This window comes from Haliaeetus leucocephalus, unplaced genomic scaffold (genome assembly GCF_000737465.1).
Source record: "Haliaeetus leucocephalus isolate CR32 unplaced genomic scaffold, Haliaeetus_leucocephalus-4.0 Scaffold712, whole genome shotgun sequence".
In the NCBI taxonomy this organism is placed as follows: Eukaryota; Metazoa; Chordata; class Aves; order Accipitriformes; family Accipitridae; genus Haliaeetus; species Haliaeetus leucocephalus.
This window is the reverse complement of record NW_010973148.1, coordinates 5,296,940-5,324,583: the sequence shown is the minus strand read 5'-3', so window position 1 is coordinate 5,324,583 and position 27,644 is coordinate 5,296,940. Positions and strand designations below refer to the sequence as shown.

The 27,644-nt window shown below is 38.7% G+C and overlaps 1 protein-coding gene across 2 annotated transcripts in view; it reads left to right on the top strand.

Moving 5' to 3' along the window:
* The window catches only part of GABRG3 (gamma-aminobutyric acid (GABA) A receptor, gamma 3), a 332,814-nt gene that overhangs the window by 271,113 nt on the left and 34,057 nt on the right, over positions 1-27,644 (top strand). For both annotated transcript variants that reach the window (XM_010580475.1, XM_010580474.1), the window contains exon 6: positions 13,618-13,755. In XM_010580475.1, the coding sequence (XP_010578777.1) occupies positions 13,618-13,755 (138 nt within the window). The remainder of the gene's footprint in view (positions 1-13,617; positions 13,756-27,644) is intronic.

The window sequence follows — 27,644 nt, the reverse complement described above, 5'->3', positions numbered from 1 at the left end:
ATCTTGATTTCCTTGCTTTAAAAGCCTGCTCCTGGAAAACACGGAGAAGAACTAGGACAGGCAAAGTCAGCAGTAGTCTGTTTGGGGCAGCAGTGTGCATATTTCTGCTGATCCTTTTGCCTGTGCCAGAGCCTCGGAAAGCTTGTACAAGACTTAAAGACTTAGACCAACCGTCTGAGCCCCTTGCATTTGAAATGCTTTACCACATGCTTCTGTGAGGGCTCTCTTCCCCGGGATATGCGCTGTGTGTTTTGGAGCTGGGCTTCCCATCCTGGTAACGTATTGAACCGTTAGCATCTTCAGCAATCTGTCCTCAGTGAATGAGCAAACAGAATGAAGATTGCTTGCAGTGGGGTTTTTAAATACACAGCAGGAGAAGGAGACAGATGGGGAAAAAGGAGATAATTAAAACATATACCTCTTCCGAAATACTTTCAAGGAAAGGCAATGCTATAGGTTGGAAACAAAATCCGGAACTAAAATTTAAGATAAAGACAGAAGCCCAAAAGGGTTAAGGTAATGTGAATGGAGAAGACTCGGTGTCAGCAGTGATCTGGTTGGGACACATTCTGAATCATCTTCAAATGAACGTAACTTGCATGAAATAATACCATGTCATGGCAAAGTTAGCCATTGCAGTTGAAAAACCTATGCTTGCTGAGAAGCAGAAAGCAGCGTCCAGGAAGCCTCTGTGATGACAGATTTTCGCCTGCTGGTAGGCTGAAGGATGAGATCCCCTACTTGTCAGTGTCCTTGGGCAAAGCCATTTGAGCAGTCTAAGGCCCAATTAAATACAGCATCTGCCAAATCACTGGGTGGTAGTAGGGAAAGATCTTTTGGGAGGCATGCTAAAATAAGTAGCACTGCTGGAGAAATATGTGATGAAGGCAACACAAAGTAAATTATATACTACAGACAACATCAGGAGAGCCTGTTGAGACTCAAAGTAAAGGATTTGAGCTCCATAGTATGTGTGGTGTTAGGACTGGATGAGGCCACATATCTAATTTTAAGAGCAGGTGCTCCGTTCCCCTCCCCTTTTTTGTAGGACCAGTCCTCTCAACCCATCCGAGTAGTGCAGTGTTCCCAGCATCAGCAGCATTTTTGACCGCAGGAGCAGTGAAACTAATGAAGGCCAATATCCCAAGGGCATGCAACTTGAGGATGAGTGGCCTTTCTCTGATCCTTAATAAGGCTGCAGCCTTTTCCTCCTTGGGGCATTATTAAGCCTCCCTTAATAACTCTCCCTTGTTTGGGAACTTCTTTTTACAGATTATGTAATATCTGAGGCTTACTTTCTTCTGTCAAATTTCAATAAAATTGGTGAATGGGTGCAAAAGTTATTGAAGCAAGGACAGATAACACGCACATAAACACAGACAACAAATATAATTACATAAGCCTCATTTCCTAAGCAAACCAAGCTAAAAAAGATTTAATTACTGTAACTTGGCCTAGAGACACATGAAGCGAAACCTGCTGAGGTTTTGATTTTCTGACTGGGGATTTTTTTTATTTTTTTTTAAATAGTTGCCAGTATGATTTATACAGGGCCTGGAATAGCTGTGAAATGGCAGCCATGAACTTTTCAGGAGAACAGTGTTCAGACTGGTGCTGGGATGTGAGGAGTAACAAGAGTGCAGAACAATGGGGAACTTGGGAAGAAACTGAAATTTGACCTCTCCCCAAAATTCCAGAAGAGGAATTTTCACAGATAGCATCTTGCACAAAGTCTCAATGTTTTATGATTTTTTTGTCCCCTAAATATAAACACACAAAACCTATTTTTTTAAAAGGGTTTTCCATGAGCTGGATATACAGATAATATTTTCTTTCAGAAACATGGGCACACATTTTGGAAGAACAAAGGATTCTGACAGAACCTGGCAACTGCTTTGTGAAACTGGCATCACTGCCATTTTCACTGCTGCAGGAAAGGCAGTTTCGCTGTGAATCAGCCAAGGGCCAGAAAGCACCTTTGTCTGGGACAGGGCTGTCAGGCTCCCAAGGCTGCAGCTTGGAGCACCCTTGTAGCCATGACATTTGGGGGTTTTTGAGTTGTGGCAGCTGCCTGATGCCCTGGAAAGACTTGGGGGAGCCGTAGCCTCTGGAGGAGTCAGAGCTATTGGAGGCAGCTGTGTTGTGAGCTGATGCAAGATACTGCTGCTTTAAAGCTTTAGCGGAAAATGAAGCAGCACAAAACTAGGTACAGTTGGTATGTAGACTTATTTCGCGTAGTACCTTGTTCTGAAACAACGTACTGAAGAACTTGATTTTAAGACTTCTCAGTTAACTACAGACAAAGCTATCTGTGAACCTAAGAGCTGAGGAATACTGCCCCACAAGGAAAATTGAAATGCATGAGAGAAGTACAGCTGATATCTTTAACAGGTAAAAATATTAGCGAGTTGCCTTCTTCAGCCTTACCTCCACAACCGCTCTTCAATTTTAGAGTAATAACTGATCATCTGAGGAGATTTAGATCATGATTAGTGTCTGGGACCAGAAATTGAGAAAGAAACTACCAGGAGACTCAGAATTTACACTATTGTGTACTGTAAGATACTGAGATTGACGGTTACTGTGGGGATCTGGGGAGAACGGTAAAAGAGCATGACTCCTCAGAAGCTTTAGAAAGAATGTTTGAGCTGAGCTAAAGTAAAGCTAAGCAAAATAACAGTTTCATGTGCTTGAAATAACTTACCTGGACAAGAGATTAAGGCATTGAGATACACAGATACATCACAGAAAGATTGCTGTGATCAATACATGTACCTCAAAAGGTGAGAAAAGGACATGAAGAATACTTGGACTGGTGTACTACACAGGAGCATCAGCTAATTTCCTTCAGCAGTATCCTGAGAGCAAATGAGGTACAAATACTAGAATTGGGGGCGGGGGGGAGAGGAAGGCATTAACTGGAGAAGTAACAGCCCTGAAATGCCTGGAAAATAAATGACAAACTAAGGCATCAATAAATGCATCCAGAGAAAAGGCCAAATTTAGTGAATGTAAAATGAATGTATTTACCAATTCATCATAACACTGTCGCTGATGTTTAAATGAAAACAGTGCAGTGCTCTCACTAATTTAATTGAGTGTGACTATAAACATATCAGACTCAACAAAGTGTCCTGTTCATCTGAAACTTCTGATAAGCAGTTATTAAGAACAGGGAGATTACATCTTAGCCATGACCTTTCAGGAACTGTTCTTTTTGTAAGCATGAGACACAAAAAAGTATGTTAACATTTATCTTTGGTTGCCTAGTCTTGCATGCTGTGCCAATAAGGTGCAGACAAGTCCTAGGGAGCTAAAATTGAAAACTAGCAAAATATTTTAAAAAAATACAAATCTCTTTGTTGCTTTACTTTACAGAGCTATAAAAACTTATTTTTTGTGAATTTTAGTGTGTGAGCAAATGACTATAAATGTGTGTAAGTGACAACAAATCTACATACAGAGTGATAATAACTACATGAATAAGCAGATACCACTGATGTCTTTGTAAATAGCTGATAGACTGAAAAAAAACCTGACTGGAAGAACCTAGTTGTAAATAACTAATTTTGATTTTCCAATGTCAGTTCACATGTTAAGTTACACTGTGATACAAAACAAAGAAATGAGTCTTTCAAAAACAAATATTTGTATGAGCTTTTTTTTCAACAGCAACAACACCATTTCATGAACCTTTTAAAAGCTAACCCTGCTTAATCTCAGGCTTAATGAAATTTTCTGTTTAGTTTTGAGTTTATGCTGCAAATTATTGTTTTATTCTATGAAATGGCAGTATTCAGGAAAGACACTGTGTTTTCAGTTTTGAGTGTTGTGTTGTTTTCCCTTTTATTATCCATTTGTGATGCATTCTGAGGAGACCTATAAAAAAGTCATCATAATCTTGTATGGAAATCTTTAATTCATAACATGCTTCCATTAATGCTGTGTTGACTGAGCACAGTACATTTCTGATGGCTTCTGTAAACCCACAGGCTTTGATGGTGTAGCTCCTGTGAAGCCTGAAATGGGTTTCATGGCAATTCAGAAAAAGCATTGTTGATACCTAAATTTTCATTTTCATGGGTCTGAAAATGTACAGTTCAGGCTAGTCACAAACCCTATGGACTATGTAAGCTGAATATATAACTACAATGATTTTTGTAATTGAAATTGGATAGAAAATTTCTGTACATGGGATAATGTGGATAGGTTGTAGTGTATAGAAATACACTACAAGAAGTGTAAGCCTAAGAAGTTGGGCACTGATAAATGGATGGATGCTAATACTTCTGTGGATGCCATTACTGTCTCATTGTAACAGCTACCTTCAAGTTGTGAATATATTTTTTTATCTATGTTTACTCAATTATCATTATTATTTTGTATGAGAATACGAAGTCTTCTTGCTTGTTTTTAGAAATGCAGGCTGTTCCTTCCCAGTTCTGTTTATATACTTCGTACAAGAAATAGCTTATTTACTTAAATTTACATGTTGATAATAGTATACTTCTAATCATAATATTGTATTATTTTACTGCTAATGGATATCCCTCTTTTAGTTGCACTCATACTTAACATACATACTAATTATTGAGTAGCAGTTGGAAGATAAGGATTAAGCATGTTTAACATAATCTTTAAATACTGTCACATCCGTCTGAGAAACACAAAATGAGTTCTCAGTGTTAAGAAAATCTTCATATCAAGTGTTGAAATAAAAAGCTTAGATTACTTGTCAATAAAAGGAAGAAACCTGTAAGTAAATTATGTTCTCTCCATTCCTCCCCGCTTGCATGGACTAAAAAACTTTACAGGTGTATTTTCTTTCTTTTCCTGGGCTATTTATGGCTATGTTGTTTACTTTACTAGAGCTCTGAGTCTCCATCGGAATCTCCCCTTGTCCATTATATGTTGTCAGATGAGCCAAAACACATTTTCTCAGCACTTTGTATAACAAAGCAGTGGATGAAGTAAACAGTGTTATCTTTCTCATCAGCATAGTCTTAAGGAAATCTTAGTAGTCCTATATGGAGGATACAGTTAATTATTGCCATTAAATGGGTAAAGGCAAGGTTATTTTATTAGTACAGCTGAAGTTGATAGTGAGCATTTATGGGCTATTTTTAATTCACTTCACATATATTTGTGTTAAAAAACTTTGATGGAATGTACTCCATTTAATTGACACAGCTATTCTGCCCCTAAATTTGAGGTGGCCTACATAGTCAGTAGGAAAAAAAAGGTATTTTTAAAATCCTCTAGAGAATGGTATTCCACTCCCACTGGGGTGTTTGAACTCAGTTGGCCAGCATCTTTTGGTGGCACTACTGTCCATCCTAGTCATAAGGAATTTAAGCACTTGCTTTAGAAGGGCTATGTCACTAAGCATCTTCAATATAAGTGCAGTTTAAATGAATGGAAGAGGAAGGCTGCATCCTGGCTATAGAGAATGTCAGCAGATCAAAGAATTGCAAATTTGACAGATATTCCTTTAATAAACTGAGAGGTTTATGTTCCTGTTTGGCTATTTTATAGCTTTGTTTTGTAAATTGTCCAAAGCAATCGCTACTAGGTTTGGTTTTAAATTCTGATGCCAGAAGCTTTCACTTGCTCTGGTTTATCCAAATATTTTTCATCTGCTCTATGACTGTGCTGTTGGCTTCCTTCTTTTCATAAGGCTGAATTAAAAGTCATCTTCTATACAGAAAATTGCCAGTGATTGCCATCACCTACAACTGTCTGAGATCCTACTTGAGTATGCAGCCACTCAGACTTTGCATATCTCAGCAAAAATCCTGGGAAGTACCTCAAAATTTGCCCTCAGCACATCCAGCACAAAATTCATGTTTAAATAGACATGAGAAAGTCTTGCATGCAGCTTAATATTCTTCGATAGTCAGTTACAAACTGTAAAGAGAAGTGATTCTTCCTTTCTCACTTGAGTTTACGCAGTCAGCCAAACACAAAATTTTAGCTGCTAAAATATTCACTTTGCACTGTTTGTTTTCTATTACAGAACTCAATGTACATAGTCAGCAGTACAATAATGAGGCTGATGTCTCGGCAGTAGTACGTAGCTCTTGAATTCTCAGCATCATTCAGTCATTGTTGTAGGCCACATGAAGTCCATGTAAAAAAAGGGAGAAGAGACGAGACTGCCAGCTGGTCAAATCTCACCCCAAATCCTCTGGAAAACAGCAAGTGCTCAGATGAGGCCTCTCATGTCTATGCAGAGCTGGCTGTGGTATATAAGATCTAGGGCAGGGCAAAGCCAGCAGCACAGGATCCCAGCAGACTGAAAGGCCATCTCTTTGCCATACATTTCTGAAAATTTCCTCTTAGAATCACCATCTGCAGTCTCACAGCCAGTAGAAATATGAGACTTGGTCTACATGACCAACAATTATCTAAACCACATTATGAATAAAGTCTTGGACTATGCTTTTCTGTAATGACACAGAAATGTGAAGCATCACAAGATCATTATGAAATAGCTATGGTAGCAATGAAAAATCAGTACAAGGAGCTGGAAAACGAAATTGTGTCTCTTACTGGCATTTTTGTTTATAAGCAGAAAACTTCTAAATATGTGGAAAATAGAATGAGTACGTATTCCAGAATCATTCAGATCAGAAGAGAACTTGAGCTAGGAAAACTGATTTCAGGACTTCAATTTTTCTCTGCAAGGCATTGCTATTGCAAAAAACTGAGGGTAAAATCTTCATGTTTTTCCATATGTAATAGGACGGGAGGTAGGGGTGAAGTATCCATTCTGTAAAAAACATGAACAAGACTGCATATGGCTAGGCAAGGTTTCCATGTATGTCCTTACTACACTGATCTGTGCAAGAACTCTCTCCTTAAGAGAAGGTACAATTTATGTCCAGTAAGCTACAAGCAAGATGAGCCCATTAACCATTAATGATGTTAGGAATGGGGGTGCAATATACCTAAATCAAAGGAATCTGAACATTTATCAGGTGTTCTAATTACCAGTGGAAAAATTTGTGAGATAATCTGCTGGCCAGAGCAATGCAAGCAGATAGGCAAAAGCAATTGCTGCACATGAGGCTTCTGAAAATTGCCTTTCCAATAAAACTGTTAGCAAAGAGTAAAAGTAAGTATAGAAATAACAATGCATAGCAAAACATTAAGACAGGCTATGAGACTGGGGTTTTGTTTTGGTTTTTATTTGTAGGGCGGGTTTTTTTTTCAGAAGAGGTGAAGGCATTTGCAGAACAATAGAAAAGTGTAATTATAAGGGCAATATATGATAAACCCAACCATTTTCCAAAAACAAATCATTCTTGGTACCAGTTGCAAATGTGTCAAAAGGGAAATTGTTTGGTGAGCGTAAGGACAGAGTACAAAGGTATGATGACACAACAGAATTGCCTTAGTTTCTTAATGTAATTTCAAGCTGTTCCACCTATTCTTTAGAATCTGATACTTGGAACAGGGATTTTTTGCTACTAGGGCTGTGTGTGACAAAATCATAGCACCCCTATATGAGAAGTATCTGTTAAGATTTTGAAAGAAAACTATGATTTTTTTCAGAAAGTGAGTACGTGGAAAAGCCACATCTCAAGACACCTTCAAGGGAAAACTTCTGCCTCTCATTTCAGTCCAATCCTGTTCATTCTTCTCTGCCTTCCTTCTTTCCATTCTCATTTTCACCTTTCTATTCTCTTCTCTGTTTTCTCTGACCCAATATTACAATTGGTCTCTGAGTTGCAAAAAATGAGGAAAATTATTACCTCCTACAAGAGCTGGTTTACAGAAAATCCTTCTTCTGGGACTTGCTTCTCTGACTGCAATACTTCTCTTTTCCTCCTTTTTATTTTGAAGGCCCAGAAGATGTATTGATGCCACAAGTTCCTCCCAAAAGCTAAGCTACCATACAATGTATCAGTAAATTGTATCAGCGTTCTAGCACTTCTCTCAAAAAAAATGAATTAGGTCAGGATAAAAGAATAATTATACACTACTGTTGATGACGGTGACTGGATCCTCTAGTTCCTAGCCAAAGTGATATCACAATCATATTAAAGTACATTTTTAGGTAGAAAAACTTTGTTCTCTTCAGTGGAAAATGTATCCTTTAACTTCAGGGCAGTATTAGATCCATTCTTCTGCAGTCATGGTTATGTTGTTTGATTTTTTTGCATGAAGTAATGTACTGTTCATAAGGTGTCAATTCCTGATGCAACCAAACAGGGCAAAGAATAACGTTTGTAATTGCTGTAGTTATCACCTAAATGCAATTATCTACAACTGCTGAAATAAATCACTTCAGGGTTTAAAGCCATCTTCACAGCATTCACATTTATCTTTTTTTATTATAGCTGCCTTTTAAAAGCTCTTTTTTTAAAAAAATCTGTGAGTAAGAAAGAAGCTCGTCACCTTCATTTGCGGACAGAGAGAACTCAATATGCATACAATTACAAGCATGAGTATTGTTTTCCATAGGTCTTAAGTAAACAATCAAAGGTCTCCATTCTCTTTCCCTACTTCTGCTTCAGTCTAGCCTGATGGGTTCCTCCTGAAAAGACATAATGAATTTCTATATCGGCTAATTTTTATTTTGTTTTGGTTTAAACTAGTTGAACCGAAACTTTGCTCTGTCTGCCATCTAATTGTGTTTAATAAGTGCATAGAAATATGAAATCTAAGGTAGTATCATTTTTAATAGGGGAACTTCCAGGATTCTCCTAATTAAAAGCACACACGCCTTCTGAGAATGAACACTGGACAGATACAGCAATAGATCACTGAGAAACCTCCTGCTCTGAAATGTTGAGGAGTTTGGATTAAAAATGCAGTTTGCTTGCCAACAAAGAAGAATTTACAAAGACTGCTAACAAGAAAAAGAGTCCAGGCAGCTTCTGTGGAAGTATCTCATCTGTCATCCACAACACGGTACCAGAGAAAGGTGCATCTCTAGACTTCATTATCCTCTTCTGGCTGGGGCTGTGCTGACAGGGGTCTCCCTCTTCATCTGACTGAGGTGGTGGTGACAGACCTCTCCCATTCAGCCCGAAGAAGAGTTTAGTAGGTAGCATTTGAGGAAGCAAAGCATGTCTGGAAGCAGCTGGCTGTAAGGTGTAAAGAGCTGCTCATCGCCTGCCTCTAATTGCATCAGAGCATTTTCCCTCTCCTGACCACCTTTATCGGCAGCAGTTGAATCTACCACACTCCTTCCATGCCCATGGTGTAAACTCTGACCACTAGCTGATGGCGACAGCTTGTCTTTCAGATCGTGCTTTCTCCTGACATGTATATCTAACATCTCCTGACATGCATATCTAACACCCCTGGAAAATAAGAACCTTCCCAGAATCCAGCTATGTCTTTCAGACACATACTCCTGTCAAAAGCACCAGCCCCCTGGAAGATACTTAACTGAACTGATCCTTTCTTGCCTGGTTCCCCCACATTTCCATCTTTGCTGCTGCTTTCATTAACTCTTCATTGAATGCTCTGAGCATACAAATTTTTCCAAGGCTAAGAAGGAGAGATGAACTTCCTTGTTGCGTTATCGCTTTTGCTACAGGCTGGGTCTGCCCGTGTTATGTGTGAACACAAAGTGTGGGGAACCAGCAGTAAAATAAACTGATTTCACAGAGGGTGAAAAATATGTCTGAAGAGATGAAAGAAGTTGGGTTTTTTCCATGCCTCTGTCTTTACATGTCTTGGATACATTTCTAAGGAAAGTTTTTTAGACAGAAACTGGTTCTTCAAGTGGTCTGTGTCCTTTTTGACATGACCCCCTTCCTGCTATCTTCTTTCCATCTCTACTCACTTCCTAAAATAGACTCATTATCGTAGAAATGAAAGTGAAACAAAGAAATCAAACGTTGATCTAAGATACTCAAGCCAACTGCATTAGAGAAATCAAGGTTAGAGGCAGTATGCACTAACAGGCATGGATACATCAATGATTGTATTATGGAAATTGTTGATTTTCCATCAGTGTGGACTCCTGTAGCAGATGTGCTTCACAGCCACTTTACACCAATTCTCATGGCTATCTTGTGATTGCATATGCCTCTCACAGACTGGAGATGTTTCTGGCCTTGGCCAGTAGTTTGGTGGAGGCTTCTGCACAAATCACTCAGTCTCCCTAGAAACTGAAGCAGTGTGAACATGAAAAATGAAGTTTAAATATTTTTAACCTGTCAGTTATAAATTATATGGTGATGATGTGAGAAGATGTGGTAACATGAGTTCAATTATTCCAATAACAAAAGGGAAATGAAACAAAATCCAGAGAATCACACAGGTTATCATGACAATTTGTCTTTCTCTTATAATAGGTTCACCTCCAAAACAGCAAAAAGTGCATTTATTGTTTATCCCTGTTTGCATTACTGAAGTTAAAATCAGTGGTACAATTTGAAAATGTGTATGTTTAAGCCTATGAGTAAAGCAACAAAGGTACCAGTCATTTGTGTTAACTGGAAAAGCCATTAAGTATGTTTGGTGAAAGTTAACAGGAGGTATTACATGGATATTTTTTCTACTGGGCTCTTAAAGAAATAACTTCAACCAAATTTGTTCTGGACTTAATTTTACAAATGCACATAGCACTAATTTTACAAAAAGACAAAAGGTCAAGGTGCTCTCTAAAAGTCTTTGACAGGGTAGTATATAAAGCCAAAACCTGCAGAAGATGCAAAGAGCTACAGCACAGCCTACAAAATAACTACCAGGCCAAAAATTAGGAGGATTTAAAGGCAATCAAGTAAATTCATGGAAGGGAAAATGAAGTTGTTGACATAGACTTTGGTTGAGAAGCTCCTGAGCTGCAGGTTGCCAGAACTTGGATAGCTGTAACACAGAACACACACATGGTTGTCTTCTTCCCATGCCATCCCCCTCGCCATCTTACCACACCTGCGGGAAAGCTTCCAGGACCTCCTGGAGCCTTGCCCTGCCGCAGTATGGATATTCCTACATAACCTAAAGCAACCTGACAGAGTAAATACACTTGATAGCAATTTGTTCAGCGTGGATGGCTTGAAGCCACAAAGTCAAGAATTTAAGGTAATTTGCTGCCACCTTTCATGCCAGGGAAGTGAAAGAAAACAGACATTTCTATAGATAATAGAGTCTTAGTTGTGTTGCAGGTTGAACAGCAGAGGTTGCATTTTCTTGTGGAAGTACTGAAGTCTCCAATTCTGATATTTTCTAAAATTAAGCATTTAGAGGGCTAGAAGCAATTAGGCTGTATACAAGAAATATTAGATATCACTGAAAGAAGAACCATCATGAATAGTCCATTCTGTAAGTTAAATGAATCCTAGGAGTGATATACTGTCCAAGTAGATGTGCCGTTATTCCATAAGAAGTATTATATCTTTTAAATGAATTGAAAAGTGAAGTCACCTGGCACTGGAGCAGAACATAATAGCAGTTATTTAACAAGTTGAAACAACTCCCATTGAATCACTAGTACTTATCTCCTTTAATGCAAGTAACCCAACCGTTTTAAGAGCAGATGTCAGCAACTGTAGATTAAGGGGACTACTATTCAGAGGGTGTGATGGTCTCCCTGAAGTCAGTTGCTTACTATTTAATGACAATGAATAATACCAAAAGTAGTTATTCTGAAATGGAATGTCTCTCTTAGTTAAAAATATAGGAAAAATCCTGAAGGATGAGTTCCTGACTACATGCTTTTTTAGTAAAATTTGGAAAAAAAATGTAAAAAGTTAATTTTGGATCAATTTAAAATAATGTATTAAAAAAATAAAATCATTGTTACTTCCAGGATATTTGAAACATTTTTACTTGCAATGATTATGGTGAAATTTACCTGAGAAAAGGGGCCCCATCTACTGCCTGCTACAAAATCTGCAAATCAGCACTTGGGGCCACAAGTTCTGCCATGGGAGCAGGTGCAACAGAGCAAGGGTTTCCTTTCCTCCGCATTAGGAGGCAGGATTAGGATCCAGACCACATGGCAGCCCACCTCACGGTCCTGATACTGCTTTATGGGGAAGAGGTGGTTCTGCCACCACCACCTGCTGTGAGGGCACAGCAGCCACAGCATGGCGAGGAGGCCTTCTGATGCTTCTTCCCTCCTCATCAGCAGGGAAAAGATACCAGAGTCTCCACAGATGAAGCCCATTTGAGAAGGCTCCTGAGGTAAAACAGGAGCCAGGCTCAAGAAGATTTCATAGGATGCAGGGCTAAGGATTGAAGGCCCTGCAAAGCTTGACTTCTTTCACTGTACCTCTGCACCCTCTGACATAATCTGCCAGACACAAAAAATTAACCTTTAGATCAATCTTGCAGACTGGCACAGCAGAATTGGCAGTGAAATCTGCTTGGCAGCAAGAGTTCTCACGGAGAATGGCAGGGCTTGTGTTTGTTACTCAGTCGGGTTCTTCACGGGTTATTTCCTTATTTACATTGATGGGAAACATACGGATATGGCATTTTGAATTAACACATAACACATTAAGTCATTTTCTACAGATTAGAACTGAGGGACTGGTGGGTGCTGTGTTAGTGAGAGGGATAAATGAGGCCATGCACACCTTACAGCAGTGCCCCAGCAGGGTGGGACCTTAAACAAGATGAAGATGATACTCATAGGAGGAAAACATCAAGGAAATAGCACCACGATGAGAGAAGTTGTTTTGCAAAACAAATATAAAAATTTATCAGTATCCAATGGGAAAAAAATTACTGATGAGACAGTTATAGTAACTGGCTATTGTTATTGTTAGGCTTTTCATTTGCCTTGTAATCTACATCTACTATATTAATTATTAGATGAATAAGAATTTGTTGTATTATGCACTAGAGAACAATCTAGTTTTAACTAGCATGGGCGTGCTGTTGTTTTCTAGATGGTCTATTATTATGGTTTGGGCTGGTTGAAGATTTGTTGTTGCACATCTGTTGGAAAATGCCATTCTCTAACAAAAAGGAAATTAATTATTGGCATAAGGATTAATTATGACTACTGAGTGCTAAATTGATAAAGGAAGACTATCAGAAGCTATTTCAACTGTAGAGATCAGGTGATGTCTCCTTAAATACCACAGCCTTTAGAAGTAATATGATGGCATAATCACTTTAAAAATCTCATACTAATTAAAATTTTGCTTTTTGCACTGTATTGAGCTCATTTCATAAGTACAGTAGCACACACTACATTAGAACTCTTGCCACTTTTACAGTTGTTTACATCTTACACTGACACCCCCTGCCCTTTTTTTTAATTGTGCTGGTTTGCAGAACTTCTTCAGAGCATACGTAAAGCAGTATACTTCTGTGTCTGGATCTCAGATTAGTACATTCAACTGCATCTCTGAAGAGATCTGCTTCTGATAGAACAAATCAGAATTTTTCTCTATTGGAAAAAAAACCCCAATTGTGAAAAATCATAGTTTTGCCGATATTATGACACTATTTTTGTGTGCCATACTCTTAAGCTGAATTATACCACCAAACTCACTGAGAAAGCATCAGATGAGAAATTTTGGTATTCTCAGATAGCTTTAAATCAGTGAATAGATACTGGTTTGCAATATCTTTTTTTTTTATGAAATGCAGTATAATTTTTTTATTATTTTTTATTTACTTATTTATTTTAATTTCTAGATGGCTACCCTAAAGAGGAAATGATTTACAGGTGGAGGAAAAATTCAGTGGAGGCTGCAGACCAGAAATCTTGGAGACTCTATCAATTTGACTTTATGGGTCTCAGAAATACTTCAGAAATTGTGAAAACCTCTGCAGGTAAGAATGATACAAATGGTAGTGCTTGTTTTGGAAAACAAATTATTTCAAAATATTTGTTTCAAGTTTGCTTTCATTTGAGTGCAGTTTGATTTCAAAGTGTACCAATGTTCATATTAAAACCTCTAAAGTGCAGACTCCAAAACTATTGACTCTCTCTAAATTTTTGGTAACTTCTTCTCTATTTTTTAGTAACTTCACAAACCAAGGAATAAATGCTAACTTGACATGGCTGTTTGTTATATAATTGAAGTTACTATATGATTCTCATTCCTCAGCTAAGTTTATTAAGCCATTCTTGCACTGAGATATATGTTTTCACCATAAATTAAGGAGAAAGATTTTGAGCACAGTGGTAGGGTTAGTGAAATTAGACACTTTTAATAGTAGTTAATGATTCAGACACAGGTTTAGTATTTTTCTTAATATTTCAAAGGCACTCTTTATTTCTCAGTTGATAAATGCCTTTGCTAGTGACCTTAACAATTGATTGTAATTAAAATCTAATGATGCCTATTTTATTTCTTCAGAAATCTTGCTGTTTCTTATAATAACAGCAACATAGGAGAAAGAGATGCATAAATAGAATACATTATTTGAACTGGATAAATTCTCATAAAATTCAAACAATGTCTAAACTTCATACACAACTCTGCAGTTAGCTCTGTGATTACCATTCGGTAAGTCTTCTCCCAGCAGCAGAAGGAACTTGCTAGAAGCAACCTTCTGCTTAACTGGTTGTGAATTTTTGAAAAATCCAATTAGATTTTTTTTTCAAAATGTAAGCAGAGCTATGTTATTCTTTTGGAAACACTGTGATTAGTAGTAATAATAAAAAATTATTAATCTGTGAAACTACTGCTGTTGGGTCATGGCCCACCCACTAACATTAGCAATGTATTCTCAGGACTGGGTAGAGATTTTTGTAACGAATCATCACTAAAGCTTTAGTGAATATTTTGGGCTGGTAGTTTAGCAGAACAAAATGTTGCAACCAGCGCACACATAAAAGTTTTATTCTGTTATGACAAATCCTTGTAGTCTGTAAGTTTCTCAGGAATGCAAATTTCCCATAAGTTGATCCAGGAGTTGGTGGATAACAGTCAAGTACAAAATACCAAATCATTAAAGTATCTGTGTATGCAGCCATGGAGCTCATTGGAAGGGATGGCAGGAACAGGAGAAAAAGCCCTGCTCTTTCTGCTTTGCTCACATCTGGAGTGATGCCATCCTGAGTTTGCATCAAGAACTGCTAAATACGTGAGAAGAATTACCGAGTCAGCCATGTTAATATGTTGACAGTGTCTTGATAAACATATCTATTAAACTCTTCCTTTGCACAGGACAATCCATTTTTATAGATGTCTTATTCAAGTAAGTGAATGCTTAATGTGGAGCAAGGAAAAATATGTTTCCTATGCTTTTTTTAGTATATGCACAGTTCTTATTAAGAAGAGTGAGCTGACATGATGTTTTTCCTATTATTGCTATTTCTGCTTCTGCCCGTGCTTATGAGTGCAAAACCCAGTAGCGGTGTTAAACTGAACCTACTGGAGCCATCACATGATATTTCTGTTCTCCTAAAGGCATCACACTGGCAGAAAGTTGTTGGCAAACTAGAGTTTATTCAAACACTAAAAAAACCCCAAACAACCCTATCAGGAGGTTGTGGAAACTAACTTGGAAGAAACAATGTAAAATGTATGAGTCAGATTGTCATCTGGTGTTATTAGGTAGAAAATGAGTTGTGCATCTCAGCAGATATCTGAGAAGGGGTTCTCAGTCAACAAATATATGAAAGATGTGAAAAATAAACCCCTGAGTTTGCACATGGACCTGAATTTGCATAGAATAGACTCTCTGGCTGTTTTTACATTATAGTTTAACATTAAGTTTCAAGGCCAGATTTACTGAACGTGGACAGTATTTACTGTCAGGAGCAAACCCAGGGCCAGGACTTGGGAAAACTAACAGGCACATCAGAATACCTTGACTGTGCCCCATGCTATAGAGCAAGGATTCCCAAAATGGAGGGAGGGGGGCAAGACACAACCCACCTGAGACTTTGCAATCTCTCAGAGACAAAATTTAAGGTAATTCTGAGACTACCTGCTGTAAGTGTCTAAGTATATGTGAACGAGTAGAATAAGAAGGCATCTGTGCTGTGGTACATGCCTATTTACTGAAGAAAAGTAGCCCTATCCAGAAAGTTTGAGAATTAGGGAACCCCCAAAGCTGTTGTTTCCTACCTCATGAACTATCTCGGATGAATGGAGGTGGCAGCTGCTGCCTACAGGTATCCCATTTCCTTTACAGCCATGCCACGGGGGCCACAGGTGGTCAAAAAAGAGGTGCCAGGTTCTGTCATGGAAGATCTGTGTCGTATTTACACTAAAGCTGTCCGGAGAGGCAGACTGCGCTGAGGCTGCCCTTAGGACGCTGTGGGTACAGAACCCCCCTCGACTTCAGGCTGCTCCCCAGAGAGACCAGTCCCCACCGACTAGCCTCTGGGTCTGTGTGGGGCCCCTCTGAGCCATGCGGGAGCCCATAAAGGCCCCACCAGCCGCTGTGCCTTTGCAGACTCAGGACAGAAAGGAAGAGCGGTGTTGTTCAGAGTGCTGCACAGGGAATCATTCAGAGTCATGAGATGGGGTTAGGGAGAGGGAAGCAGGCAGGATACCAATGGCAGCTAGTATCCAACGGCACGGAAATATACCAACGGCAGGGAAATTACGGAAACTACTACTACACAGGACATTTAAAAGCAGACTAGGCAAAGTATGAGAAAATGTACTGCAGGGAGCAGCCCTCCACTAGCAGGAGATGGATTCAAAACCCTGTCTTTTTTTGCTTCTCACTTACACCTTTCTGCTGGTTTATGACACTATTACTTCTCACTAAATTGTGTGTTCATCTATAACATGAGAACTGCCGCAGCATTACCTGCCCATGTCTGGTTCAGGGATGCCTTTTTTAGCTGATTTTCAGCAGTGTTCTGACTATAATGAAGAGAGGTCACACTGACCACATGGCAGCATGCTGCTTTTCTTCCAGCATTTGCATAAGTCCTTTCTTGGTAGTCATTTTCACCACAAAATTACTAGATTTAGTACTCAGCAGAATTCTGCTATTTGATATTCCAGTCTTTCCAAACCTTTTCAGACATCTAAATAACCTTTATGTTAATCTAGGACAGTTTTAGAGGTATACAAGTAGGAAGCCAGCTGTCACAAAGAGAGTATTTCTGAATTCTAAGCAAGATGAGAAATGTCATCTCTTGCCTTGAACCAGCAGTGGCTTAAAGCATTGCCACAGTGGTGTGCTTTACTCCTGCAAGAAGACTATCCTTTTTTACAATAGTCTTGCAGCCAAAGTTTTCATTGCCATCTGGAAGAGGTGTTCAGCTTTTTCTTGAGGATTTTTTTGAATTTCATGCTAAGATACAAACACAACCAGATAAATATCTACTGCGTATGGTGCTTACATGGAATACACAGCAGAAATCACTGTGCTGGTGCTGTGCTTATGAACCTTTATCTTACACCCTAAGTAAGCTCTCACCATCAGGTGATATCAAACTAATCCACAAGTACTGAAGAATTCCCCTGTTGCCATCTGGCAAGATACTCAGATACTATAGCAAGAGTATACTCTTGCTACAATGTCAAATAAGGCTGTCAAAGATAATTAAAGCAGAGGGAATACTAAGTCACCTGGCACTGATCTGTGAAAAAAAAGGAGGAACTGCATGTAAGGAGAAAACGCTCAAATTGTAAAACTGCAAATCAGCCAACAGAAGGTGACCAGGAAAACAGGAGTGGGAGAACTTCATCCTTAAAAGCACTCTGTGTGTGTTTCCAAGTCCTAGACTTTCCAAGGACACTTGACAGGAAAAAAAAAGAAAAAAAAAAAAAAGAAAAAACCCCAAAACAGAATCATGAAGGAATCCACGAGTAAAGCTCATGGAGTGAGCTGTAGTGTTGCTTGCACTTTTCTGCTGACATGTCCCCCAGGAAAAGTCTATTCCTTCTTTTTTAACCACTCAATTTTTTACACTGCTAGATAAACACAAAGACCTTGTAGCTACTGAATCTAATTTTCATTTACTTGAAAACTTCTTTGCATCATACAAGTCCTATTTGTGTTTTTCCTCAGATGCCTTTAGCCTGAGAGATTTTTGCAGTCCAAAGGAGCCTTTGCATAAGTAAGTTGAAGATAATTCATCAGAAATAGAAAACTCCATAAAAGTGCCCTATTAAAAAACTTTAATAGCTCATCATTGCAAATGAAATATACAGAACCAGACAGAAAGTACCATTTCATACATTCTGAATAACCCCAAAGCATCAAGATCCAAATGCAATAAATAGCCATAACTACTGCCATAAAAAGGTACACCTTTGCATACATACAACGGATGGGTGACTATTAGTGGAGTCTGCCTGTCATACAACTTCTAAATTGTGCTTTATATTTTGTAATTGTTGTTTCATCAAGTACCTCAGCTTACATGATGCTCTCAACCCTATATCACAGGCTGCAATGCAAGGTTATTATCTATTGTCACAGATTCAGATAAAGCTCCTTGGGACAATGCTAATAATAACACAACTGCATACTCTGTTGCAGGGGACTCAGTAAATGGCAAGTAAAAAAATACCGTAGAACAAAAATAAGAAAGCTTGTCTTTTAAGAAGATGCAAAGACCTACATAAATAGCTATTGGCAGAAGGGAGGAATAGACATGTTTTTATAGTGAGGCCAAATTTCACTGGGGGTGGCCTCATGAAGTCAAGGGATGGATCAGGTGGAGACAGGCATTAGCCAATACTCCTTTACTTTGTCAGAAGACCAACACACTCCCAGAGATTTATCCAGAGGAAAAGATGCTCATGTGCCTAGCTCTTCTACGAGGTGAGCAAAGAAGAGCTTGCTTGAGAAACCATTTCAAAATTGGCACTTCTTCTTACTTTTTGCTGTTAAATGCTCCCAGATCACTTAGCTGTAGGCACAGAGGGCCCACGATGAGTACCCACAGAAGATGAGCCAAACTGTCCAGTGGCAGTCTGGGGTTCAGCCAGCAGTCTAGCCATCACCCCATAGGTCTGCATTGTTGGGGCAGGACCACCACCCAGCCCAGACATTGGGTTGGCAAGGCAAGGCCAGGGTCGGCAGCAGGCAGCTAAGCTCCTCAGCTTGGGGAAGGGGTTGCAAGGGGGGTGGCAGAGAAGGATGGTCACAGGCTGATCAGGGCAACTGGAGCCTGCTGGCACACTCACGGCCCTGACAATGAGTGGCAAAAAAATGCATGAGATGCCATAGTTCCTGAATCTGGTTGTGTCTGTGCATATTTGTTTTTAATGATCCGACTCAGTCATGCCCTCTCCTGTACCACCTAACTGATCTGAAAACATTTATTTAATGAATATTCATGAAACTTTTGGGTTTTAAAGTCATTAATGTTTTTTATCACCTGTGTGCTCTTCCCAGGACAAATGTGAATTTGGGGTTTTTTTTTTCCTCAAATAAGAAATTCAGTGGGATCTGGCACACACTACCTCAGCTGGCTGTGCTACACAGACCGTCTTTAATCAGACGGCATCCTGAAGCAGACAAGTGGAGACTCAGATAAATGCGTGGCATGGTTTGAAAACAGTGCCTATTTTTACCTACCTGGCATTGCAGGAGCTTTGCCTCTTTCAGTCAGGGCATCACATAATCTCTGTTGCTTTAATTGTTAGACTTCGGTTTACAGCCCTCTGCAGACATCTAGTCTGGGTTCCCATGATTCCAGACAGTGTCCTCTCCTCTTCAAATACTGTCCCCTCCTGCCCTTATCTCATCTTGCCTGGCTCCTAATATGGATGCAGAAGGGGAGAAGAGAATTTGCCTTTTTTTTTTTTTTTTTTAAACCTGGCACAAGTGGAGTGGCAGCTGGATTCTATAATCTCAGAACCTGCTTTCCCCTGATGCCAGACAATATCTTCTGTATGTCTGGCATTTGTGTGTGGAAAAAGTCTGCCTGACAATCCCCAAAGAGGTAGAACAGAAAATGGTTTTGGTGGGAGAATTCTCCGTTGCTCTGCTCTCTGGCTCTTCAGTTCCCACACACCTCCACCCTGTTCTCATGGTTGTTGGATCTTCCTTTGTATCAGGTAGATGTAATTATCCTCATAGCTGTCCTTGGGTTCTTGAAATTTGTGGTCTGAATTTTAGACATTGCAAACATACAAGCTGTGCTTGCATTTGTTCCCAAGGTTCATTAAATCAGGTTTGGGCTTTCAAAAATCTCTTTCTGACATTTAGAAGGAAATCCTAAGAACTTAGGAATCAAGCTAAAATCCAGTGTTGCTAAAATCCTGAGTTGAGTCTTGAAGCTGAGTATAAGTTTATTTTTGTAGGTGGTAGACAGAACCATACAGGGACAGTTGATGTCTGAGGTGCCACCTTTCAGCAGAATCTGCTGTCCCCATCACACTCCTTTCTGCTTTCTCACCTTACCTACACAAACACACACATAAAACCTCAGAGTCCTTGTGCATCTTTTGCCCCCATGGGCCCTCATCCCCAGCTTTGCCAAACTAGCAGGTGCCAGGAATGCACCCTTCAAAGCCCTTCTTGCCCAACCCTCCAGCTCCAATGCTGAAAATACCTCTGCTTGCTGCCTTCACACAGGCAGACGTGCACACTGTACTAGCACTTGCAACTTAGTTTTCACTCATCTTTTCTTTCTTATCTGCGGCTTTCTCCATAACTTTGTCCTTAATGAAATCCAGCAGACCCGGTGCAAGAACATAAAATCCGATTTAGGACTTCAAATAGGTTGAAAACACTACTTAGTACTTGAAAATAATGCCTAGTGCTGACCCACAGATCTGACCCATGGCACATACAACGAATTCACTCTTTTACTTTTTCCCTGTTCATTTTTCATAGTTCATTGTGAAATATGACTCCAGTAGCACCTTTAAATCCAGAATGATTATACAGCTTAAAAATTACTTTGTGTGCAGCACTAAATACACATCCTGGATTTGAATTGGCTATCATTCTTTGGATCCTTTCAGAGGAACAGAATAATACTGAAAGTCCTTGCTGCTGCAATCATCTCTGGAATGAGGGAATATTGTAGGACTTCTTTTCTGACAGTACACACCAATTTATGTAAAAACAGAAAACTAGCCTGATTATAAGAAGATTTAGCAATAATCTTTTTGTTGACAGAGTTTTTATCTCTGATACTGTATTTGCAATAAAACAAATCCCATTTTAGCAGAGATAATCAACAGTGGCTGTATTGACTTTTAAAAGATATTCACATGTCAAACGATAATTGATCTGAATGGATATTTTGAATAAGGCATAGTTTTTCTAAGAGAAATTTCAATTTTTATTTTTAACAGCAATTCATCTTGCACTGATATTGTAAACTTCATATAACAGATTCTGATAATTTTGTCATTAGCCGCTCAGGTTAGAAATGTAATAATAGCTGATTACTAATAATACTTCTATTGTTTTATTAAAGTGTTTTTCTATGTTGGTTACAAGTTTGACTGACGCTTATGGGAATCAAAACTTTAATATTGCCCTGCAAATCCAGCACTTGCCCGTTTTGTTACAAAAATGATTCACAAAGCTTATAGTAAGGCAGCTTCTGAAGAGAGTGATTTATAACTTGATCTACAGCCTACTGGAGTTAATGGAGCTTTTCCCTGATGCTGGCCTGGGATCAGATCCTGAAATGTAGAAACCTGTAACTGGTTATTTACTGTGAGTAACTCTTCAGTCACTAGAAATGAAAGAAAGCCCAGCTTAATAATATACCAGTGGGCTAAATATAACATGCTCTAAAAACACCTTTCTTCTTCTGTTTATGAATAGTACAAAAGACGATTAGAACAAGAGGAGTGGAAAGGATATTATCCGTCTCCATATTTTTTAAGGTTGGCAGAACTGCATATATAACTGGTTTCATTCCTATGCTTTGCCTTGTGGAGACAAATGCTTAGTGTCCTTTGTATAGGCCCTTACTGCTGGAAGTGGTGAGAGAAATTAGAAATGAAGTAAATTTAATTTGTGATAAAAGCAAAAGTAAAGAAACAATAGACAGTGGAAGACTTGGAGGTAGGTCTTTGCCTGCATTTTTTTCTTAAGGGAATATTCCAGTAGGGAGTTATTTTTCCTTAAAAAAAACCCTAGTTGTCCTTATTAAAGGACCTCAACCTGTCCTTTTCCAAGATTTTCATATTGTAAGGAAGAAACCACACAGTCTCTTTCTGTTAGGTTTTTCTTCAGCTGAGGTTTTTATCTGAGAGTTCCCTATTTTGGAAGTTTTGTATGTGTCTAACTTCAAGAGGTTCTTGAATTAATGTCCTCATTCAGTCATCCATTGGCAATGTTGTATTTGTCGCTCCTCTTTGTACATGGCGTCCTGATCTCTTGCTCCCTTCTGCTGGAGCTACATCATTTTCCATCCCAGGATAATTCACCAGGACAGGAGGATAACAGGGTTGACTCTGTTCTCCAGTAGCCATAACCTGGAGCTTGGGCTTGTTGACCTGAGCTCTCCTCTGAGCTTGAAAGAATGACTGAATATTAAATAGCAATACCAAGAACTAGGTGAACCCATCTCAGAATTTAGCATGAAGGCTACCCAAATCGCTCACTTGAGAGGTAGGGACTTTGATCTTACATGTGCAGGTGCTTTCACCAGTAGGCCACAAGGTAAAAAGCAGAAGGCTGGTATTGCTAGGAAAAAGATTTTGGTTCCTTACTTCAAAAGAACAGAGCTGTGAATTCTTCACAGCAACAAAGGCCTTCCTAGCAGCCGCTTCTCATCAGCACTTTTTCCTGCCCAGCTTAGATGACACAGTGGTAAGCTGCTGGCTTTCATGGATTCATTCTGAGATGCCCAGAATCCCCACTTGCTGCAGAGAGCCACAGCAAAACTGGGTCTGTAAGGACTATTGTGTGACCAGGCATTGCCAAGTGAGAAGCTGCACTCACTTTTAGTGAGTACAAACCTTGGTCTGCTGGGCTACATTTATAAAGGCAGCAACATGCTGTCTGTGGTGGCATGAGCAGTAAGGAGAAAGGGAAGTATTTTCATAGAAAAGACACCACGACTGCAGTCAGAATGGCTTTAAAAGTGTCTTTAATACACAAAATACAGAGCGGAATTGGATTGGTAAGTTATATTTACTTCTAAAAAGGTACACAATGTAGATTGAGTATTTGACTCAAATTGCAAAACATATCTTGAGATTTTCTGGCCTGCAATGCAGATTGATAATACAATTTCTGGTATTAATAACACCATAATGGGGGTGGAAAGACATATTACATAAGAACTGTGAGCCTCTCTGCATTTATACAGCCAAGAACAACTTTCTAGACTTGCTATTCCAGCACCTCTGGCTTTTATTCCTACTTCTGTGTCATTATACCACTATATTGGTGATTTATGGTTAGCTCAATCAAAAGTTTTATATTAATGCAAACTGTGAAGGTTTGGCTTTTGACCAGGATTGCTACAATGTTATCTAAAAGTCTTTCACAACCAGCAATTGTACTTAATTTAAAACTCACAGTATTGCACAGGATATTTTATATTTTATTCACTGCTGAATCTACAATCTTAATGAGAATTTTAAGATACAGAATGGGGTGACTATTCGCATGTCACAGAAAGGTGTTAAGTGTCTTTTTAGATTTTAATTTGCCATACCTTACAAAAATTGCAGCACAGACTAGTTACATGCTAACAAGATCTCTCTAAAATTAGCCTTTACTCTTTCATGTTGGGGTCATGTTTCCAGATTTCTTCCATGTAGTCATGGAAGCTCTTTGCCTCTAGGACCCTTTTCTGCAGCTAATATTCACAACTTTCAGCTCTTGTTCATAATAACAACTCCATTTCAGTCAACTTCTTCTGCTTCCTAGTTACACTGGCAAGAACCAAAATCTCTTCGATGATTAGTTGCCTGATGCTGGATTTATCCACCGCCTACTGAAGCCAATATGCATCTTACCATTACCTGCCAGAGAGTCTGGCAAATATGAGCTATGCTGTCAGATAGCTAACAAAATGGTACAGTACAAGAATAAGCGTTTAGCAAGTTTCCAAACCTTCCAACAAATGCAACCAAAGCAATGATATGAGATAACATGAGAGGACATTCCTGAAATGTAAGGATGCCTGCCATGACCAGGGCTACCACAGCATCCCACAGAGAACCAGAGCTGAACCCTTGGCACTTGAGTGTGGCAGCCTGGCAGTGACAGAAATCTGGGCTGCCTTCAGTCATGATGCATTGCGGTATTTACAAAATAACTTGGGCAGAAGACACCAAATAGACTATCACTCATTACACCAGAGAAAGTTAATCATAGTCAGCTTGAGACAAACAGAAGGTGTGCACCAGTTTCATTGCTTTATAGAAGTAAAATATATAATCCCAAGAGTACAAGAAGGTGGCATCAGGACAAGGATCTCAAAACATTCAAGTGACTTGTACTAAGTTCTGCCAATGTCCTCGTGCTTCTGAACAGATGAATCCTCTTGAATACATTGCCTTCTTGAATGAGCCTTGCAAGTGAGTCAGTTTAGTCTTTTAGACCTTGTTATATAAAACAGTGGTAGAACTATAATACTAGACAATATGCTTATATAGGATAATTCTGCCTGATAGTGGGGCATTTTCTTGTCAGCCCCTCTTTCAAAACCTTTCGCTCTTTCTCAGAATTTACCATCTTGTATTTATCCTCAGTGGAGAGGAAAATTAAAATTTTCATTCTGACGTGACCCATAAAGACTGGCATTTGGAAGACTACGTTTAGCTACGTTGAAGACTTAGGTTTCTCCCCAATGCAAGGGTTTCACAATACCTTCCACATGATGTTTCTTAAACAGAAACAATCCACAGCTACTCCTGTTCTAGTTGTTTTAAGTATCTGCAACTGCAATAAGTTCCCTTTAGCTTGTACAAATCTTTCAAGTTTGTCTTGGACCTGGGAACACTCCCCCTCCTGCACCCCTTCTCCCCCCACCCCCAAACAAAACAATGTACAGTGTTGTACCAAAGGAGAACAGCTTATTTTTAGATAAGTATAAAGTACAGATTTTCATCTGAGACGTACAGAACCACCACCCACATTCTAATTAAAGTCAGTATCAAAGTTAATTGCAGACCTCCTACAAGTAAGAGCAGTTAGAATGAAAAAAACACCTGAAGAGTTTTCTGCTCCTCATGTCCACAGCTTCAGGCACATCTTTTGCATACCATAAGCAGTGTGCCAAATTATTCTTTCAGTACTATTGGTTCAAAACAGAAATTTTCTTAGAATAATGAAGTAGGAGAACCACAGAAGAATTATAAAGCAGCTTGAAGAGAAAAAAGAATACGCATTTTATACCTTGCTCACTAGATGCAGGTTGCTATGAAGCACATAAAGATGTTAAAGTGTATTGAAATTCCCATACATCTTCCTACTGTAGCTCGACACTTGTCAAAATAATGCAAATCTTTAGGCAAAGCTGAAGCCAAACTTGCAGATCATAGTTTTAATCTGTGTCTTGGTCCACTTTGGTTTGAATTTCTCTCCATCTAGTCAATTTTTTTATAAGGATACCTCCCAGAAAAAAAATACCATTAAACATATGTCTATTAATATAAAACGTTGATTAAAATGTCTGCTGTAGTAATACTAATTTACACACTGCCATTCCAAACTCTCTATTTTATCCTTATTCTTCCATTCTTCCACTGAGAGAGAACCTGTCTGTCTGTTTTTCTAAATGCTTCCTTTGAAAAAAGGAAAACTTGGTAAATGTTGCCTGTGTTAACACAATAGATAAAGACAGAAGCACATTCAAATGTGAAGAAAACCTTGTTGCATCTTATTCTTATTTGTATGAATAGAGAGATTAATTTCTAAGGATGCATCCTGAGCAGCAAGTCTGAAAAAACTGAATCCTTGAACAGGTTTCTACCGTGCCTGCAAGGATCCCCTCAGCAAACTCTGAACTTCAGGTCACCCCTGGCTTACACACCTGGAATCAATTTTTTTTTTCTTAACTCAAGCTGCCTCCAGGCTGCATCTGCTCCTGGGACAGGCATCATCAGAAACCTTCAAGGAGCAAACCTGGGCTATCTTTTCTGCTTGAAGTCACCAGAAACTTTGAAGCAGGAAAGCTGCATCGTGTGGTAGGACCATCCCTTTTGCAATGAAGTGCATCCTTGAAGAGTGCTCTCAATACTGCGCTGATGAAAGCTCTCTCCATCACCCTCAGGGAACACTAGCAAGGGTGCAGAACTAACCTTTAGCTTTCTCTAGCAGCAAATAAAGTAGCTGGAAGCTGTTTTGGTCTTGACATTCTACACTGGGACTTACAGGTATAGAAAGTTTGGTTTTAGCCATGTCATCTGAGATAACAGAAGCCCCTTTACCTCAGCGGTAACCTCACAACTCATTTCAGGCCAAGGCCTGTTGCAAATGGTGCTTAATCCCATCCTCTAACATCATGTGTTTAAAAATAAGATCCATGGTGAGATGTGCAGAGAACAGGATTGAGAATGCTAATAAATAGCCTATCATCTAGGAATGGAGGATTTCTTAAAACATAATACAAAGTTCTCCCATTGTCACAACCTTAAAATAAAACTGCACCTTAAACAGATTTCATTTCTTTGTGCAAAACTTGACATTTTTATGGCAAAAAAAAACCTTCTTAGGACAGGAGAACTCTGGAGAAGTTCAGAAATTATAGCAAAAATTACATTTCTCATTGATCCTGGTTTTGGTAACTTCTGATTGCCTTTGATATTGAACTGCCCATATAACCCTTTTTTGTCCTATTCTCAAAACCATTTCTAAAATATCAGCACTGCTGGCAGCTATTCTACATCTAGTCTCAGTCGTCCTGAGGAACGAAGAATTTACTCTTGTAGTTTTGTCTGAGATTGAACCAACAATAACATCCTGAAACAGTTTCAATCCTACTAATACCACCTTAAGCATTTCATTATAAGGTAACTTGTGAACATGTTTTTGCAGTTCTCAGATTCCTACATAAATGCCCATTTTCTTCCACTGCTTCCCAAAGTGTTTAACAAATTGACAAAAAAAAAATCAGATCTTGAGTATTGCAACTTCTGGAAGTAATAATTTCTTGAAGAATATTGTAAATATAGCTTTGCATACTTAAGGATAATCAGTGTTTCTACTGTTGGAAAAAAAAAAGAATTTTGAAGACTACAGTCCACCATTTTCTTGAGATAATCTCTCTTTGACTGTAAGATTTTTGTACAACCCTATAATTAGTATTTAGAAGTTTTTTTTCAGTACTGATACTGGCTCAGACAAAAAAAGACAGAAGAATTTATTGTCTGCTTATTGTAAGCTTCAAGCTGATCCCATAAAGTAGATGTAAGATACTGTTACTATTTTCAGCTTTTCTTCAGAAAGCTACTGTGAAAGGCAGTGGCAATGAAGTAACTTTAGCATTATGTATTTTAGAAATGCTTTCATCTCATATTATCTCATCTGAATTTCTGTAAGTAAAGATGGCCATAAGTCATTCCAGAGTAGAATTGAGTAAGAAAATGAAAAGAATAATGTTGAAGATTTTTTCATTGCATTCGTGTTTTTGATTCATGTAGTTCATAAATCTTTGAGTACATTAACACCTGGTTTGTCATTTTGTTACTTTGGTTTTGCTTTGTTCCTAAAGGTATTTGTTATTCTCCTATTTAGGAAAGCTGTCATCCAGTTAAAGCACAGACAGTGCAGTTGTGGTTGATATATCATAAAGAGCTTTTAAATAATTTTATTGTTAAATTATTTACTGAAGATATTCAACAAATACTAAACAAATAACAACAAAT